The sequence below is a fragment of the Anopheles maculipalpis genome, chromosome 2RL (assembly GCF_943734695.1).
Source record: "Anopheles maculipalpis chromosome 2RL, idAnoMacuDA_375_x, whole genome shotgun sequence".
NCBI classification, from domain to species: Eukaryota; Metazoa; Arthropoda; class Insecta; order Diptera; family Culicidae; genus Anopheles; species Anopheles maculipalpis.
The window spans coordinates 5,474,339-5,494,044 of record NC_064871.1 but is presented as its reverse complement, the minus strand read 5'-3'; the positions used below and the strand labels follow the sequence as shown (position 1 = coordinate 5,494,044).

General features: G+C 44.5%; 3 protein-coding genes across 3 annotated transcripts in view; all 3 read left to right on the top strand.

Annotated features, from left to right (window-relative positions):
* The window catches only part of LOC126559214 (UPF0687 protein C20orf27 homolog), a 462,937-nt gene that overhangs the window by 28,015 nt on the left and 415,216 nt on the right, over positions 1-19,706 (top strand). The gene's annotated exons all lie outside the window — the stretch shown is intronic.
* LOC126558950 (dihydropteridine reductase) overlaps positions 1-19,706 on the top strand; it is a 374,118-nt gene that overhangs the window by 19,988 nt on the left and 334,424 nt on the right. The window lies entirely within an intron of this gene.
* On the top strand, positions 511-2,254 carry LOC126560024 (odorant receptor 83a). Its single transcript, XM_050216185.1, has 4 exons — positions 511-1,584; positions 1,783-1,887; positions 1,975-2,130; positions 2,204-2,254. Exons 1-4 carry the CDS (start codon positions 535-537, stop codon positions 2,252-2,254), a joined length of 1,362 nt encoding a protein of 453 aa, XP_050072142.1. The 5' UTR covers positions 511-534.

The following is a 19,706-nucleotide window of genomic DNA, read 5'->3' as shown; positions in this document are numbered from 1 at the left end:
ATCCGAAACTCGAGTCTAGAAATGAATCATTTACACAAAGCTTCTTAGAAAATGACTCGAAACAAACGCGCCTCCTTTAAATGGTACCGTTGCGTGAAACTTGAATTTCCTTAAAACCACCTCCGAAGCATTTATTGACTCTAATTTTCTCCAATTATATTCTTACCTTTGCCCATCTCAGTAGAACCCTTTTCCGTTATCGGGCGTCCGCCATCGAAAGGCGGGATTATTTTGACCATTTAACCACCTTCAAAGAACCGTCGGGCAGCCGAGAACGATCCGAACCTGACCTGACCCCTTAAATTATGCATGCATAATTTGACAATTAATGCCCACGTCAAGGCGGGCAACGGTGTGGTCGAAAAACGGGGAGAAGGGCCCAAAATTTATTACGGCAAAAAAGGGGAAATAAATAATTCACGTGCAGATCCTAGAGATTGAAAAGCCATAAAGCATGGGCGGGTAATAAAAAGGTAAGTTGTTCGGCTTTAAAGTGGGCTTTCTGTGTGAGACATCAGTGCTGGTAGCTGCGCGATGTTGCGGTCAAACAGTGAGGACGATCAGACACTCTCGTTGAACTTTCGCATGCTCGAAAGAATACTGAGGCTTATAGCCCTGTGGCCAACGGACTACAATCCGTACCTGCCGAAGTATTTGCGCGGTCGGTACTTCCTCTCGGAGCTGATCGATACGTGCTATCTGCTGTTTTGGTGCTTCATCTGTGTGCATATAGCGGTTTTCCACATTGTGTCGATAGTTGCGCTCGATCTTAGCTATGACGAGCTGTTTCTCATACTAATCACTACCAGCATCTACTCGATCATGGTACCGCTAAGTGCGTATCTTCGCGTGTACGAATCCAACATACGGCAGCTGTATGAGTTCACGATTCGTCACTTTCGAAAACGGTCCGCTGCCGGTATTCACTACATCTCGATCAGTTCCAGCATTCGAGTGACCAATCGCTACCAGTTCTGGTGGCTTGTAATCTGTGTGCTCGGCACGATGCATTGGGCAATCTATCCGATTCTGTCCCAAGAGCGAACGCTACCCTTTCCCTGCTGGTATCCGGTGGACGTCCAGCAGTCTCCGATGTACGAACTGGCCTACATTTTCCAGGTGCTTGGACAACTGCAGGTGAGCCTTGTGTACGGATTGGCAGGAGCACTGTTCATGGTGTTTGTGTTCATGACCTGCAGCCAGTTCGATATGCTATGCTGCAGTCTCACAAACATCCGCCAGTCGGCCATGATACTCAACGGAAACTATCGGACCGAGCTGCGTCACCATCAAGACAACCACGAGCTAGACACACGCGAGTACGTTCTCAAAGAGATATTCCGGGAGGATCTCGACAACGTAGAATCGACTAAAACCACATCGAAGCTCGATCAACTCTCTCCAGCTCAAACCTACCTAATGGAACTTTCGCCAGAGCTAACGTGCGTTCTCGAGGACTGCATCACGCATCATCTGCTACTGCTCCGCTTTTGCCAACTGCTCGAAAACTGCTACCATCCGTACGTCCTGTTGAAGTTGTTCCAGATTTTACTGCTCCTATGCTTTCTGTCCTTTATGGCAACAGTGGTAAGCTGCCTTCCTGTGTCCTCCCTCTCCAATGCAATCAAAATTTCAACCATTCATTATATGCACATTCCGTTGAGTATGTGTCCGCACACCCACTCACATAAGCACCCACTCGAATGACGTTCTGAGGTTCATTGCACACACGGACATCACAACCCGTTGGTGTGCCGTTTTTCTTTGCCCACTATTTTGCAGGAAAGTTTGTCGACAATGAAATTAATTAACGTGCTCGAGTACTTTATGCTCACAATGACGGAACTGTATCTGTACTGTTTTCTCGGGCAAATCCTCATGAATCAGGTACTAGCGTGGGTGGATGGGCTATGGGACGGGTTGATTTATGTTCTGATTTGTGCCGCTTATGTGTGACTTCATTGTCGATTGCAGGGCTTCAAGGTGGGTGACGCCCTGTGGAAATCTCCATGGCATCTGTGCGGGGCTTCCTATCGCCGCCGCATGTTGATTATACTGATGAATGCTCAGCGCCCGGTACGGTTGACTGGTTTGAAGTTGTACGAGTTAAATCTGGAAACATATTATACGGTAGCCTTCAATATCTTCGTATAACTGGTAGGGTTTCTTATCAAGTTGTGATTTCTTTCTACGCTCTTTGTAGGTCCTGAAGGCGGCGTTTTCTTACTACACGATTATTAAAAAGTTTCGCTAAATTGTTACATATAAAAGCAAGGCAAAATTAAAAAAAAAAACATTAGTAAATGTATCACAAATCAAAAATTGCAAAGATTTTCTCCCAAATCACTGATTCCCGAATTTTCCCTTCCAAGGAAACAACCGACATTTCATCAAAAATCATCCACATCCGTAAACATAACCTTCATCATTTCGTTCAATCTCTACGCCCCCAAAAAGGATTCCTAACCTCACATAGTATCTGATTTTAATGAACGGTTCGGTTAAGCACTCCAGGCTCAGGGTTTTATGTACGGTTTTATCCTTCGTCAAAAAAGCTCATGCGAGTGTACCAAGGGGCATGCCGGCTCTAGATGAACCATTTTTCTTCTCGCCCTTAGTTTCCTGCTCACTCATATGCACATGACCCTTAACCGTTCAATTGAACCGAGTTGAAAGGCACGCATTCCTTTAACGCTTTCCGAAAACTGTTCCACTGACTAAATTTTCCTCCGATCAACACGATTTTGACTTCTGTTCTAGAGCTCCGCCTAATGGAGATTTCCCCAATGGATAGGCGGGGGAATGAATGTGTGCTCGGAATTCGAAGAGTTTCCAGCTTCATTGATTCCGAGCACGTGTCATCTCGCCGGAGACATCGTCGCCATCGACAACGAATAAAGCACCATTCCTAGCTCCCTTTAGGATTTCACCCTTGCGAATGGAAGCGGCCCGGGCGCATCGGCGTCCGAACATTAAAGTTATCACTTACTTCACGCACTGCAGGGATGGATGTTGGCAGATGTAATCCGAATCAGAATGATTCCGCGCAGAAATATGGAACAGAGCACGTTCTTGATGTAGAGAAAATAAAAACGAAAAGTTGTAGATGTTTTTAATTAAATGCTACGAGAAAGCATAGTTTTCGGTCGGTAATATGCTTTGATGTTTTCGAGGAAAAAAGAAGCAGAACATGGTTCGTTCTTTTTCATTTCCATCCCACTGTTATTAAAGAAGTTGTAAGTTCTTCGCAACTTGGGATTGTTATGATGGTAGGAAATGAGTTCCGAGTTCAGTTTGAGCGCTTTATCCGGCAACTCTTGAGCATGATGGGACGTAAGAACCTTATAGAGACACACACACACCCATCTTTACCTTGATCGACCTTGAAAATAGACTTTTTCTATCCTGGAAGCATATCCGAAGCAACGATATTGGTGTTAACAAAGGCTATTATAAAACCATTTTGTTTGCTTTTCTCGTTTCACGCTCCGCAATGATTGAGCAGTGTAACGAAACTGCTTTGTAAACGAAAAGCCCACACGTGGAACAATGCCAACGTGGTCCTTGCAGCTTCCGTGAGCATTCCAAAGCATTTTTTGTTCAACCGATCCTTTGTGTGTTCTCCACGTGGTTGACTATTCAGAATTTACAGCAAAAGCTTTGGGATTGGCTTACGGCAATGCACATTGGCATGATCGTGGTTGATGCTTTTTTGTACAGCGGTACTGGAAACAAAAGCTTCACCGTACATTGTGTCCATGCATTGAATGGCGACAGGTTTAGGGGATGAAAAGCGTCATACAATGTAGCTGCAAGTTTTCTCCCCCGAGAGAAATTTATCATCACTGCATTTTATCATCACAATCTCTTGTTGTAAATATTGTACAAGAAATAAAGTACATGACTACAGCTGATAATGATTAACGAACCAACTGCGCTCAGAATCCTCGATCGATAATTTATTCGCCTCTGGACGGTCACAGCTTCAAACCTAAAACGCCGAACGTATTTAACATTGGCAAATTGCTCAGAAAATATTTGCCCAAAAGTCTTCGTTATCTCGACACTGCTAAACACCTTCTTTTTAAGGCTATTTACGTCCCGGAAAAGACTGCCACCCCACGTCGTCACAATTGCTGTCGCTGTCTAGCTTTTCCTGAACCCAGCGCCTGAATGCTGTTTGCTCTTCGTTTGCTAACACTTGGGTAAACTTGGCTCCAGAAACTTTCTCTTCGCCTTCTTCGAAACCTTCTTCACCGCCCCATCGGAAAAGCGATGATTTTCCGGGACGATAATTTGGTGCGTTAATTTATACACCCCCCAAAAGTGGGCACTGGGATAGTCGGGTAGCTTACCCACCCTCCCATAACAGGACGAAGAGACAGGAAGTCGCATGCCGGCCCAGCCCTTGATGCTTTGGTGAGTTAGAGTTCATTGTACCCACCCTAACCATCATGCTAGGGACAAAAAGCAAACACAAACACACAGCAAGGGGTGCTTTTGAACTTCAGCAAACCTTCCCAACTATCCACCATGGAAATAGGATGTTGCAAGACACTGGTCGAACACTGGTCACGGTCATTTCTCTCGCACTTTCTCTCTCTCTCTCTCTCTCTCTCTTGCCATATCTCCAAGGATACTGCTGCGACACGAGTTTTCCAGTCGACCGCCTGCCGGACGGATTTCATGCTTCGCAAGCCTGAAACAACAAAATTATGAGACAGCTGGCCGTATTCGTATTATCTTTCATCCAAAAAGCATCCCCTGCACGGTTGTAGATACTATTTCCATCCTGTTCGCAACATGCTGTCGAGCACTGACGATAGATAGACGGCGGAAGATGGACGCGACAAATAAAATTTACACACAAACTAGACTCGTCCCGTGGATTTGGTGAGGGTTTGTGTGTACCAACAACGAATGCGCCTGTCAGTGTACACATCCTTCTGGCTGGTGCGTTGTGCGCCATTGGCGTTTTGGTTTATTATTTCCTTGCCGAGGGAAAGTTGGACAATGTTACTGAGGGAGGAAGCTTAAACTTTAATTAGAATCAAAGCACATTTGCTAGCGCACACAAGCGTACATTGGTGTGGACGGGCCCCAGTAGAAAAGATAGATCGGAATAATCCTCCTGCTTCATCTAACTACAACCGACTGTGTTTCGCTCGAGGATAGCACACTCTCTCCCTGTTCTCACAATAACGATGAATTATTAAAGCAGATTAATTATTTTCCATCTTCTTGCGTTAGGTAATTTGTTCTCGCCCGAACCTAGCTAGAAACTAAATGAAACCACCAGTATGTTGATGCTCTACGTGGTGGAAGAAATTACTTTTTAAAATACATCGTCACACCAGCACGTTTGACAAAAGCTGTAATTATCGCTTGAATGGTATTTTATAGAAATTTCACGAGTTCCGACGAAACGAAAGCTACTTGCTATTCGATTAACAGTTTCACGCAGTACCATAATTTTGCCCAATTACCACTGACTCAATCGGTGCCTAAGTAAGTCCTTCCACGGAATCCTTCGATGAGAAAAGTTCAAATGAAGGAACGAGTTTCTAAAGAAAAAACGATCAATCAGTATTATACCTTATTTCTTGTGGTTGCGGAACTTTCACCAACTTTCAGCAGCAGTTGGATTATGCTACAAAATATACTTAATTTTATTCAAAAGTTTATTTATCACAAAAAAAAAACAAGAAAACTGAATTATTTTCAATAATGTTATACGATTGACCCGAGAAAGCTCATCTCAGCTAAAAGCGCCTAAGCTAGGCAATCCGCATCACAAACACACTGTGGCGCAGCGAATGATCATGCCGATGATGCCGAAAGCGGACAGTGATCGTAAAGTGTGCAAGTGTATGGTAAAAATAGAAACTAAATTAAAAATAAATGTAATTTATGTGTATTAAAATTTTAATTATTTATTAATTTTATTATCAAGTATGATTATTAATTATAAAGTTGCCAACAGCAAGTGTGATGACTGATGCCACGTAGTTTGATAGCCATTACGTATCACTACGAGGATACGGTCCAAAAGGGATTTGAACCCCAGTTCTGTCGTATGGAAACAAGCGCCGTTGGCGCCTCTATCACCAGACCGTCTCATAGTAGAGGTTATGAGTGAGTTGAGACTTCTTCCATCGCGACAAATATTATGAGCGGAGAAGTTTGGCTGGGTGTTGGTAGTTGGCACCCCTCTCTAATATCAGTTCACCGTATAGTTTGTCCCAGGATAGAACCCAGAATTCACCACATAAAGCCAAAAATCACATTCTACACTAGTCACTCAACTGATCAATTTTAAAATAATAATTGGGCTTGTGGGTGAGCTAGAATTATATTAGCTTGAAAAGGAGCAGTAGTATGCCAGTGGTTTAATGTTGATGTGGATAAGCATTAATAGTAATACTAAAATAATGAACCAAATTCAATACCTGGCAACATTGACCCATAATAATTAAAATGTATTGATTAAAGCAACATAAAAAAGCCATTAAACCAAACTGTTCTCAATTTAAAAGCCAGAAGCAACCAGACATAAACTATCAGCATACACCTAAATCCCACTGCTTCTTTTCTCCCACAGCACTTATTTTCTTCTCTCTTCCACCCGGAACGACCTGAAACACCAAGTCACGATCACATAATCAATGTCAGATCTACTATCGGGAATACCGCCAACGTGCTCGATTTTGTTTATTTACTATTGGAAATACCTATTGATCAACAGGAATCCAGCATACACCTCAACTCTCCCGTCTGAAAGATCGTAAAATGATCCTCTCCCCCGACCAACCATGCCACAGCCACCAAACAAGACGAAGATTGACGGAGCGTTGATAACGAAATTAGCTTCCCCAGAAGGCACAGTAGTTTCGCATGTTTTGCACGAAACTCCGTGACTCCATTGGATGCCACAGTGCAGCAACATCATCTCGCTCTTCTCACGTGTCCATTCGCTTGCCGTTTGATGTTGATTAAACAAATGCACTCACATGTGCGGGAAGGGGGGTGCGGAATGGTTGGGTTGTGGCGAGATGCATATGCTGCCTCTCCATAATTACGATGTGCGAAATATTCTCCCCCAAATGGGTGAGTCTGTCTGTCGGTCTGTGTGTGTATGTTGCATAGCGATTGCTTCCAGCCAAGTGTCGAAGTGGCCTCACTCGAAACCGATCCCGGTGCGTGTGGCCTCAAACGTTGGGCGGCGGATTTCCCCCTGAAGCTTTGAATGTTGTGTGAAGTGTCGGAGTCGGAATTTGGTAATGAGATTAAAAAGGCAACAACAACATCATCATCGTGTGCTTTGTGCTATCTCACCTCGTTTTTGGGCTAGAGATAGCCTATGGGAAGACCCACAGCAAGAAGCGAAGCCCTCTCCGCTTTGCCCGCTCAAGAGGGAGCTATTTTCGGGAAAAAACCAAACGCTAAAGGAGTGCACGTCACGTCACGGTTTCGATTCGATACAAGCACTTCGGCATCCAGCCTGCCCAACCATTGTAGCAACCGCCAGAATCAAGCCTTAATTAATCGTCTGCTTGACATTTGTCTCGATGTGATTCGACAGCGAAACGACATAACCACGCAAATGAGCAATGCAACACAGCCGTCGGTGTAACGATCGAAGAGGATCGTTTTTCGGAAAATTGGTCATTATGCTGCGATGGTGGCTATGACCGTTTTATTGTGCGAAATTGTGTACTGTGAACTGGCTGTGAACGGTTATGATGCAACGGGGGGCGCACCGGTAACGCAATCCATAAAGCTGTCGGTGTTTTAATTAATGCCAGCTAAATAAATGTCGTTATCAGGTACCATTTCCGGCAAATGTTGGATAAACCATCTTCAAACGGATGGCATAAGAATTGTGGCCATCACCATCTTGGTTGAGCTATCGTTAGAAAGGTGTAAAAATGGTCATTGTTACGTTGTGATTTGCGGGTGGTTTAATTAATTTATTTGGGAATGGTCAATTGCTAAAGGTTTTATAAAGCTTATCAGTGTTCTTACTATATCTTTATCGAAAAAATGGTAGACGGCTATTCTTGAATCTTAAGTCACCGTCCCAATTTTTAATCCCCACCGAAATAAACCTCCAATGACCTACTTCCTCACAGATTGTCTTAAATTCCGGTTCTAAAAATATCGGCTAACCAAACAAGATGAGGCTAACGCACCCACATTGGACAAAACATTGGAAAAGTAGGTCCCAGTCTGTGTGATAAAATGTCCCTAATAGCGTCACATTTCTATTCTTCATTAATCATAATTCTTTCGAGAATTGTGACTGCTGCTTTCCCGCAACAAAAACCAAATAAGAACAGCTTCCAATGTCGATTACCAACCTGAACGAAGTAAGCCCACAAGACGTGAAGGAAACTGCAACCAAGTTCCACAGGTTCCCTCCAATCCGAATCGGACAAGTCATGCGAGGTATCCGTACCTAGCATCTGATACCTAACCAGCCATTCATCCAGAACCCGTAGTTGCCCGTGTCCAGAAGGTTCACCGCAACGTTCAGACCCTTCGTTACACGGTTCCGTTGCTCCATACCCCAAACCCGAAGATCGATCGAGTGAACGGGCGCAAAGCGCACAGAGTTTCGCGTCATTGAAACCGAACAGCGTGATAATAGGTAGAGCGCGAAAATGCGCGCGAAAGAGAAATAATTGCGAAAAACTTTTCTGCCTCCTTCACGCTTGATGCCAAGAAATTCGCCACCACCAAGAAAGACGGAAGGAGGGAAAATAAGACAAAAAGAGAGAGAGAGAGAGAGAGAGAGCAAGAGAGGGAAGGAGATTTGTTAAGAAACGCAAAGAAAACTACGGCGCACTAATAAGCCACCTCTCATTTGTTGGCCAAAGCTCGCCAGGGTGACTCCAATATCTTGAGGACGGACCGCTCGTCGAACACTTTGGCTTCTACCCTTCTGTGTGTGGCTCTCTTCTGCACGACGTTCCACATCCAGCGTTTCGGAGATCTTGTGTATGCGTGTTTTGTGGCTCTGTGTGTCCACTGTGCTTGTTTGGGGGGTCTGCGGAGATCCGCACAAGAGTCGTACGGTGCGGTGTGTCGCAAACGATCGGAGGGTTGGAAGAATTTTCTCTCGCTCTGGCGGCGTCTGCCAGCGAACCGAGCCGAGAAGGTACGTCCGTTCGGAACGATCAGCTCAGATGATCTAGTGAAGTCAACCGGGACGGTGTTGTCTGTCCTGTCCTGTAGCAGCAGCAGCAGCAGCAGCAGAAGCTTCACACAGTGTGCGGTATCAATCATCGGTGTGCCATAGTGTTGTCTTGAAGTGAGCAGTGACTGTGCAGTGATCGAGCCGATGTTCACCATCATTAGAAGGAAGTGATCGCGAGTGCAATTACCAAAAAGCTCATTAGAAGCTCGTTACGGACACACACCGTGTGCAGAGGACAATAAGAAGGCTGCGTCAGATCGTTACGGTAGCAGCCCGACACTCACAACCAAAACTGAAGTAGGTGAATTTTCCGCACTTTCCATTTCTTCCCCATATAGTTAATGTTTTCCGCGATCGCTATCGAAGGCTTCCTTGCCTGTTTGTTTCTTGTTTTGCCACAATAAATTCCGCGTTTCGCCACCGTGACACCGAGCGCGAAATGCAAAACGCACCTCCTCTACCCTAATTAGCTAACACCATTGTCCCATCCTTCCCTTTCTGTCTCGCCCTTCCACCCCACTAGGTGGCACCCAGTTTCTAGCATATTTTTCCATTTTTAGACTGTCTGTTTAGGTGCGCCGGTATCGGACGGTTAAATTATGAATATTCCGGGTGCGTGTAATGCCCCCCGCAGCACTAAATAGAGGAACTAAGCAAGTGAGCATGGCAAAACATGGCTTGGAAAAATGCACAAACAACACCAAACAAACCCTTCCCCAGGGCTCGGGAGGAATGTTTTTCTTCCCCCTTTCAAAAAATAGAAAAAATTCACAACTCATTTTTCAGCCTCCTCGCTTTGATCAGGCTCTTTTCATGCATTTGATTGTGTTTGGGTGGGAGGGCAGGGCGGGTGACCGACTGTGTCGCTAAGATGAAAGGGGATGAAAGATGATCTTCAAAAAGCTTCCCCAACAACACCAGGTAAGAGCGGAAAAGCGCTTTAAACGAAGCAAAATGATGGAGCACTTTTTTCTGTGCTCCATCCGGAGAGAATTGCACATTTGTGTGTATGTGTGTCTGTGTCTCAGTATGTGCACGGTCTGTTGTGAAGCTGCATAATGAAGAGGGAACCCAAAACTGGAAGTAAACTTCCCGATGAGGCGCGCTGCGTGTGCCTGTCTGTCTGTGGCTGTGATTTACCTTATCAGCGATGATCTTCTTCCATTGCCGTTCTTCGGCGTACACAATCGAAAGTAAAATGCAAACCTTCCTTTTACTTTTTCCTCCCAAAAAGGGGAGAAAAAAGGTTCACGAAACACAAGTGGAAAAACAAATCCCACCGGTGTGGGGGCCGGTGGTGTAAAAGGTTAAAGGAAAAACAACATCCGGATGTGTTTGTGGTATAAGAAAATGTTGGAATGTTTGTCCCTCATTTTTAATTCGGAAGCGTTTCACTATGAAAAAACACGCACCTTTGAAATTAATGCATTTTCCATTCAAACCCTTTCTTTAATAAGGGATGGAAAAGCTCAAAATTATTGTTTGATTGGCTAGACGCAGCGCAGAGCCTTGGGAAGTTTGTTTTTGGAAGTAACACCTGGCCCACCCTTCGGAGAGGTGGCGCACATCACGTGCGCCGGGTGAGTCGAGTTTTCGTGACGGCCGTGTGTTCATCGTGGGAGTAACCACAGACATCCCACCCAGGCCCAGGTTGATGGCACTTTCCGTTTCATTTCCTTTTCCCACACCATGCGCGCCCGCCTGAGAAGGGTGGTGGTGGGTGGGATACAAAAGTCGTGCCAGCGGACGTTTCTATTTGCATTTTTAAATTCCATTTTTCATCGTGCACCTCATGATTGGGGATGATTTAGCATTTAGACCGAAACCGCACTTACCCCTCTGCTGGACACAGCGCGTTACCGAGACTTGCTGATTATGGTTGGCTTTGTTTATGGATTCAAATTCCTTCAAGATCTTCGTCTAAGCCGCCTGCTTCATCCACCGAAGGGCGGGGGTGAAGTATATTTTGGTTTTTTGCGAAATCGTGCCCACCAACAGCAGCAGGGCCCGAGAGTTGGTTCGGCACATTTGATTTGACCTCTCTAAATAGCAAATAATAAGCCTGCCGACGATGCTGCTTAGGTAATCCCCAGCATCTTCTGGTACTGCTGGTAATGCTAATTTTCTAACACAAAACCCCTTTCCTTGCTCGCGTCACCCCCGGCAAGGCCGATTGTTTTGAGGGTGGCAGAAGACACCGAGGTGGTGGTCAACATCATAAACATCACCGTGGGGAGACAGTATAAATCATAACAACGGGCTCGCAACTGTGAAGCTGCTTGAATTTTTATGGAGGCTGGCGGCGTTTTAGCGACTCCCCGAGAGGAATATCTTTCTCCTGTGGCGATACGTTGTTGTGATTGTTTCATAAGTCTCCGTTTGGGAATCCCGTGTTCAGCGTCTTTCCATTAGCTTCCCTGCTGCTAGCAGTTGAAGGGCTGATCAGGCTGCTGGGCTGAAGGGCTCTCGCTTATCAACAAAACGCCATTGGTTGGTGATGACTGTTGGCGTTGCGAAACCGACGAGTGGGCCCCTCGTGGTAATTGAATCTACTGCCACACTTTGCTCGGAAATGAAAGAATAACTTAAGAAACAAGCGACGGCCACCGGAGAAGCAAAGATGAAACAAAGGAAAGATAGCTACGCCTATTGTCAAACTCAAATGTTAGAGAATAGATCTGTAAAATTTTAAGTTGGTATTGTGTGATATTCACTCGACTAACGGGGAGGTTCGCTAGAAAAATGTTGCAAATATTTTGCTGATGAATCGCCAATAATAAAATAGAGAGAAACAGAACAATACGCGTTTTATAACAAACTAACTACACAATAAATCGCGACAAGTGCCATCTACTGATGTATTTTCTTTTATAGATAGAGCAGAGCATAACCCGTAAGGTAGATATTTCTGATCTGTCCGCACGAAATATACAAAGACGTCTAATAACTGGAGTCTTCACTAACCTCTTCGCATGGGAGTTCTTGCTTATGTTTGGAAGAAATGTAGCGTATTTTAGCACTTTAATAACACAAATTGTGTGGAATTGTTAAGCCAATTTCTCGATATGATTAACTAAATTTCTGACAGACTTTTTCCCGTTTGAACGCGACAATAAGCGTGACAGTTTTGTGTCCCTCGACACGCTCATTGTGGAGTTTTTGACAAGTGGAAATAAACCCTGTCTACTTTTCCACGAACCACTTCAATCTGTTTATCATAAACTCAATCCAACTTTGTCCCGAGCACACTCTAATGTAATTGGAGTTTAAACTTCCAGCCAAAGCAAAAGCAGCTCCTCACACGGTTTAACCACACCGACGCCTGGGAAAGGACACTTGGGTGAAGTTATTATTTTATCATAAAATGTATTTACTGTCCATTTGATGCTGAACTCTACCAGGCACATCATCATCATCAACATCACCACCACCATCGCTGTCGTTGTCGGCTGTCATCTGTTGGGGGAAAGGACACTCGAAAGTGACAGAAAATACCTCCCACCCTACAACGCACACACACACACACATACCCAACAGAATATAACATTTCCGTATGAAACTTGCATTTGCTTAACGTTTCAACTTTGCCGATAAAACTTTTCCTCCTTGTTCGTGTTTCGTGTACCAACCGAAAAAAAAACGCATGCCCTTCCTGTCCCAGCACCGGGAGCACAAAAGTGTCGAAGCATAAAAGTTAGCTTCGGAAACTTTTATTCCCTTCTCCAAACAGAGTTTAGCTCACTTCTTCAACTTTGGCGGAAGATACCTGGATACAAAAGGGTACCACCATAAGGGAGCTTGTTCTGGGCTTAATTGCGAACTTGCGAAGGCGCCATCGGCCCAGCCGGGAAGACGTTATTCTCGCCGGATAAACAATTAGCGAGTTGCGCAGCTCTGTATTTCTTTCCTTAATACCATTCCTAAAACATCGTCTCGTCCTATGATTTACTCATTATATCTCGTATCGGTTGAATGTCACCGCTAATGAGATATCACTGTATTGTTGGTTTTATTTTTGCACTAATTTTTCGGACAAAGAAATCCAACCGGGCCGATAGGATCTGGGCTTGCGCAATCTTGTTATGAGCCTCCGGAGCTTTTTTTTTTTTGAAGGGTGTAGGTAGCGTTTGTTAGGTGACGTGTGAAACGATCCGTAACAAATTATCACCATAATTGCGAACAAACGAGTGCGCTTTGCGCGATTTCCCATTACGCAATATGATACATGATGATGTGCCATCGATGTTCGCACTGCTGCATTTTTATATTAAATTCTCCCCAAACTTCCTGCCAATTCCTTCTATCCGCGAAACACCCACACACACAGACGACCGGAAACAAAATGGCAACAATGGTTGTGGATGGATCGCCTGGCCTGGAGTAACCCATTTGATAAATTGCTCGAACCATATCGATGACGCTGCCAAATTGAATGTTCTCGGGTTGTTCCGATGTGCAAGATAAATCATCACCGTGATATTAATCGCTGTTCGTGCTTTTGAGAGATGAGTAAGGGTGTGCTGTTGGCGAAGGGTCTTCACTAGCCCGGGTGCAATAATTGAGTTGTTATTTGTGAGGTTTACGAATTTATAATAACGATATATTTACAGCTTGCCAGAGAAACGGACACGAAACAGCGAGAGATACAATCGGAACACGTCCAATTAAATCCCTTGTTTCAAGTTTAAATAGAGGTGAAGAACGGACGGATCTAACCGAACGGAACGCTTCTAGAAGAGTTATTTTCTATACTGTTGTGATTATTTCTGGAACGAATTGTATTCATTCCGGATGCGAAAGAGATTGCTTTATGTCCTAGTTAGACAGTTCCTAAACCGTCAGAAATTCCGCCACAACTTATTGAAAGCGATCGAAAAAACTTTCGCTTAACTTTGCATACATTAGCATAAGTTTCTATTTCACCTACCAGAAACACAAAATGGAAGCCAGTGGAGTACAGCGTAACCCCATCACAATCAAGATGGACTCAGAATGCGAGAGAAACGCGACTGAAAGTGAAACGACCCAGATTAGGATCCTGACACTCCTACAACCTTTGACAGAGATTGTCTATAAAAATGCAAAACTGTCGCTCAGTATCGCATCGCATCTTCTTCTGACGAATTTCTAAACCTTTCCTTCACTATCTAGGTGTGCTGCATTTTGGAAAACACAACTTCTGGACGTCTCAAATGTCCTAGAAAAACTAATCACGACGGAGGAGTAGAAAGAGGATAAAAAACCGCCACTCCTAAAGTGTCCGACCAGCGTTTGTTTACACAGCTTCTAGGTCATCAGGGAACGAGTTTGGGTTCCGCTTGTCTAGTAATCTCGCGTTTCGGGTTACCTCCGAGGGGGGTGTTTTCTCGTCAGCTGTCACGCCATCCGCGTCAAACTGTAGAGGGTGTCGAAAATAAATGTACAGTTATGACCGCATTTGGTAGATGACCCATCCATTCCAACTCTATGCTAAACAAACATCCAAACCTTGCCGGTCGTTTTGCAGCACGCGCGTGTACAGAATGCGAAAGATGCGAAGAAAACGGGACGGACAAGAAAAGGCTCCACTCGTACGATGACCTCTTCACTAGCGGCACTCTGAAGTGGCGTCGGCTGGTGAGAGTGTGGGTATCGTTCGGTGGAAAGAAAAGTGACATTAAGTCCAGTGATCCTTCCCTCCAGCGAGATGAAGATTGAAACGGGTTAAAGCGGGTTAGAGATTTCGGATAAAGCTTTTAAGTGACATTACCCGTTGGGACACGTCTAATATGAATATCTGAAGCTGACACTGACGCTGAATCTTCAGAATTTTGTTGGTTATGGCCGGTGTCCGTCAGGACAAGACCTACAAGAGATTAATTGTTGTTGGGGTTAGGTTTTCAATATCGTTTAACACCGCCGTATCATGTTGCTCCAGTCCAAACTGTGACACATCCCGATAGTGTTCAAACACGGCCATCTCGCCATATGCCCTCGACTCCAATAAAGGTAGTAAGCGTCCAACAAGCCCACACCACGGTCGAGGACGAATCGAATGCATCTCTCGGCAACCCTTACAGCTCATTAGCTCAACCTTGAACTTGGGAAAAGCACAACGATGACGCGACGTCGGTCGCTAGCACCGGGCAACTCTGGTAGGCATACACATCGCACCCCATGGTAACCGGTTCCACCCGGTGTGCTAAAGCGGATACGGCGAGCCGGTTTATCGAATGGCGTTGGCCGAACGACACAAACCGGTTGTGCCACAGTCGCCGACAAACAAACAAAAAAAAAACACACACACACACACGCGCGCACAAAACTATCCTCCGAAGTAATGGCACTGCAAAAAAGCCATCTTCGTATGGCGTCAAGTCCATCGGGCCGTAACATCGCCCCGTGCGAAGTACGATAATCATCGGTCACAGATAATGAAGCACAACACGGTCACCATGCTTCAGTGTCATCTTTGTCCCAGCGCATTTCCGGCTGTCGGATGTTGAGGAAATTTCGCTCGCCAAAGCCCCATGCGTAACGATGGGGTTTGGATGGAAAATCAAGGACACTGGCAGCCGTGGTGTGCATCCAATCGTATATGACCGCGGAAACACAAACACCAGAAATCGGAACCAATTCTCCATTGCGCTTACGACGTTTGGGATTTTGCATTTTGCTGACGGTGGTGGTTCATCTACGAGATCGGTGGATCGGTTCATAGCGTCCCAGCAGGCTACCGATCAGGGAGTTTGACACCCGTCATATTTATCGTTCCTTTTGCGCTTTCCCCGTTTGGGTAAGAGAATGTAAAATCACACTTTCATCCTCCTCCACTGAGACACGTACAACTGCCGGAGGGAATAATAGCGCCGATCGATTTGTTTGGGGCCGCAATTTTAAACCACACATTGATTGGGAATTTGTGGTTGTCGATTGTGGAATTTAAGCTGCACCCGATTGCATCGCTTAATTGCATCCGTTTGAATGTTGCTTTTATGTTTGCCACAGTGCTGCTGCATTGATGCGAGCATTCATTTTAGAATTGATCGATTTTAGTTTAATAATGTCTTGTTGAATGAGACAGAACGAATCTAACCGACAATTTTGAAAGTATTTAGGGCAATACAGTTTAGAGGAAGTTTTTCGTTTATAGCTTGTTTGAAATCCTAGAAGAACTTAAACGTAAAAGTGCTTATTAATGGTATTTCGAATGGTGACATACAGCTAAAGCAAAATGAAAACGCAAAGTGACAGTTTGGCAGTAACGCTTAGTAACGCTTCTTGTTTGTTGATCTGCTCGATTACTTATCGATCTGAAAATAGTATTTTTTTTATTTTGACAGATAAATTTCAACTGGAAAAAATGCTTGTTTAGTTTTCAGAGAAAAAGAGCCGTTAGTAATTAATTTACACATATACAGTTCTTGAGTATATGCCATTTTATTGTAAAATACTACTAAATTATACAAAGGAAATAAGTGTCATGTGTCAGAACTGGTTCTTGGGATTCCCAATACTTCACAACTGGATGACTTTTGCCAAATGTCAACATAACAGTTTCACCATCCACACCAAGCAAACCGGTTAACGTGCTTTCCCAAGTACAAATATTGATTTTACTGGTTTTTTTTTCTTTAGTGACACAGAATCTTAATTACCTTACAACTTACCTGTGCGACTGCTTTTTTGTTTCTTAAGCTTTCGTACATAAAACACGCACACACGTATGCTTCCCCACCCCGCTTAAGAGCATATTGCTAATCACCTTTACCAATTCGCAAGATGCTTTAGCCCGCCCGACCGATTGAAACTCCGTAAAGTTACGTAAACTTCTCACGTGCGTGAAGATGGCGTTTTTCTTTTTGCCTCTATTGTTCTCCCATGCGTACCTCGTAGGCCGAGAAGTCATCAGGCAGGTCGGTCGGTTTTGCTGACCTGCCCGGGCTGGGAGAGTTGAATGATCTTTTGTGGCGTGAATGTGTCCGAACCCACCCAACCCAGTCACGAGCGGCATGTTTAATCAAGCGATGTGATAGATGATTCGTTTACTTTGTCTGGCGCTTTTTTTGCACGAGCACGAACACTGTTGCAGTAAGAAGCGGGAGAAGAAAAGTTACATACAGCAAGAGCTGTAAAATTAATCCGATTGTAATTCTCGCAGGAATTTACTCCATTGCAATATACTTCCACGGGAAGTCCTGCCTGTTTCTTCAAATTCTTGGAGTTGATTTGCGTGTTACAATTCAACGAGAAATAAATCATAAAACGAACGAATCTTCGCTTGTCCTAGCGTTCCGAAGAAAACGCCACAAAAGGTTTTATTCCGATCTGGTTTACTTTATCGTGCGTTTTATTTTTATGGACAGCACTCTCCTATCGGTTCTCCATCCGAACATCCCAGCTTTGGATGTTCGAGCAGACAAAGCTCAACCCCTCTTTCCCTGGCACGCAAAGGAAGAAACACAGTACTTGCGTCCTATCAGCCGTTACACTTTCAGTTGGGAGAAAAAGATGCGCTGCCAAGATGGCTTTCTTCCAAAAACCCCGAAACAAAAACCTCTCCACTGTTGTCCGGATCCTGACGCCAGGAAACATGATTTTTCGTTTTACGAAACCACTGTGGCCACAGCTCCAACCAAAACCATCTTCTTTAACCCCTAGAGGGATTCGAGACCATTTCGATACATTCTCCTGAGTGGCGCGCCTTTGTGCGGTGTTGTGCAGACGTGCAGTGACAGACACAAACTCGACGTTGTACCGTTGTCAGTCTACCGCCAAATACCCACCGGCTATGGATAACCCTGAACCCAGTGCTCGGTGAGACGGTTTAGTTTCTTCCTTAGGTGCGTGGATCATTTTTCGCTTTCCTTGTTGTGCGGGAAAAACTTTACCACCGTCATCACAAACTACACAACACAACAGCGCGCAACATAAATCTTTGCATTACGCTTTTAGTCTGGGTAGACTTGGTGGCCGCGCGACTGGCGGGGTTTTCTTCTCTGCCCTCGTTCATTAATATTCGAACCGGAATCCGTGAAAGTGTTTTATTCTTTACGTGCTCTTGTCAGTGAACGAGCTGATTACATAGAGGAGGAAAGATTTCATTCCTTTCAAACTAGTTTTTAAACATTTGAAAGAGTTTGAATTGCAGTCAATTGCGGTTGAGGAACGTTTATTGATGAATCTGGTTTTAGCAAGAATCTCTAAAGTATTTATTAACTCTTTTGTCATTTGATTCTTAAGTGGTAAATAACGCTTGGTAACGTTACAGTGTTACGTTATGTTTAAAAGAAAGGTAAGACTTTTTTATGAATCAAACGCAAATGTAAAACCTGCTAAGCAATGGCGTTCTGCTTGTAAATAAAGCTAAACGAAGAGATGCTTTACTTCTAGGAACCAACAAAGCGATTCATAGACCCTCAAAGAATCTCCTAAATAAATGCAATCGAACAATTTCCAAAGACCTTTCACTCGATGCGAACGATGCTTTGCAGGACTTTTTAACCGCAACCTGAAGCTAGAATAAGCTCCCACATCTTCAACCTTTTACTGACCCGCATTATATCGTTTCCTTCCAACATGTTCTGCCTTTTCCCGTCCACTTCTGAATGGATTTAAAGTCCCCGGAGCTGCACTTACTGCACCAACGAATCACGAAATGACTAAAGAACATTCACGTTGCGGTGTCCGTGTCGGAAATTGATTTTATTTTTCCACCCAATCCATCCCTAAAGCATCCCCTTCGCAGGAAGTTTCGCCGCAAATCTTTAACCATTGCATTCTTCCCAATGTGTCAGCTACAGTACCGAAGGGGCAAACCAACACCAACAAGTGTGAACCCACCCCTCCGGTGAACTTGGGCGGCTGCTGCCGGTGTGCAAGATTTCCTTGACAGACGATGCTGCATGGCTTTTTTTTTTCTTCCTCGGTCCGGTTGTGACACCCCGGAACTTCCTTCTTCAGACGTTTTAAAGGACATTCTGCTTTTCGCTGGTGTAAGTACAACGAGCGGAAGCCATAAGCTTCGAAGCTTTATTTTCCCATTCCCATTCTCCCTAACCCAAACGGGTGCAATCTTTTCTGCGTCACAGTAAAACGCTTTTCATACGGTGTTCTTCGGTTTGGAGCGATTTTTCTTCTCCCATCCGGGGCGCTTTTTTTCTGCACCACAACATTCGACCGACCGTACTATAAATGTGGCACGCGTCAATATGCTCGGCACGGTCACACCAAACATAAGGGTTTTTTTTATTGCGAACAAGGCCACAAGGTCTATGCGACATACAACACGTGCTATGTACATAAATTGAGCCACTGATTTGTAGGGGTTTGGTAGGAGGTTTGAAAACCGTTTTAGGTAAATGTGCTAGCACCGAAAACGGCTTGCTCAAAGTGATCTTCTTCATCCAAAGGTGTTGTACGACACAGACGCTTCAACCCATCAAAGGTGACCTAATCGGCGTCTTGGTAGCCTTATTGAGCTTTCCCCTTAACAGTGTAAAACAACAGGCTCACAGTGGTAAAGCCA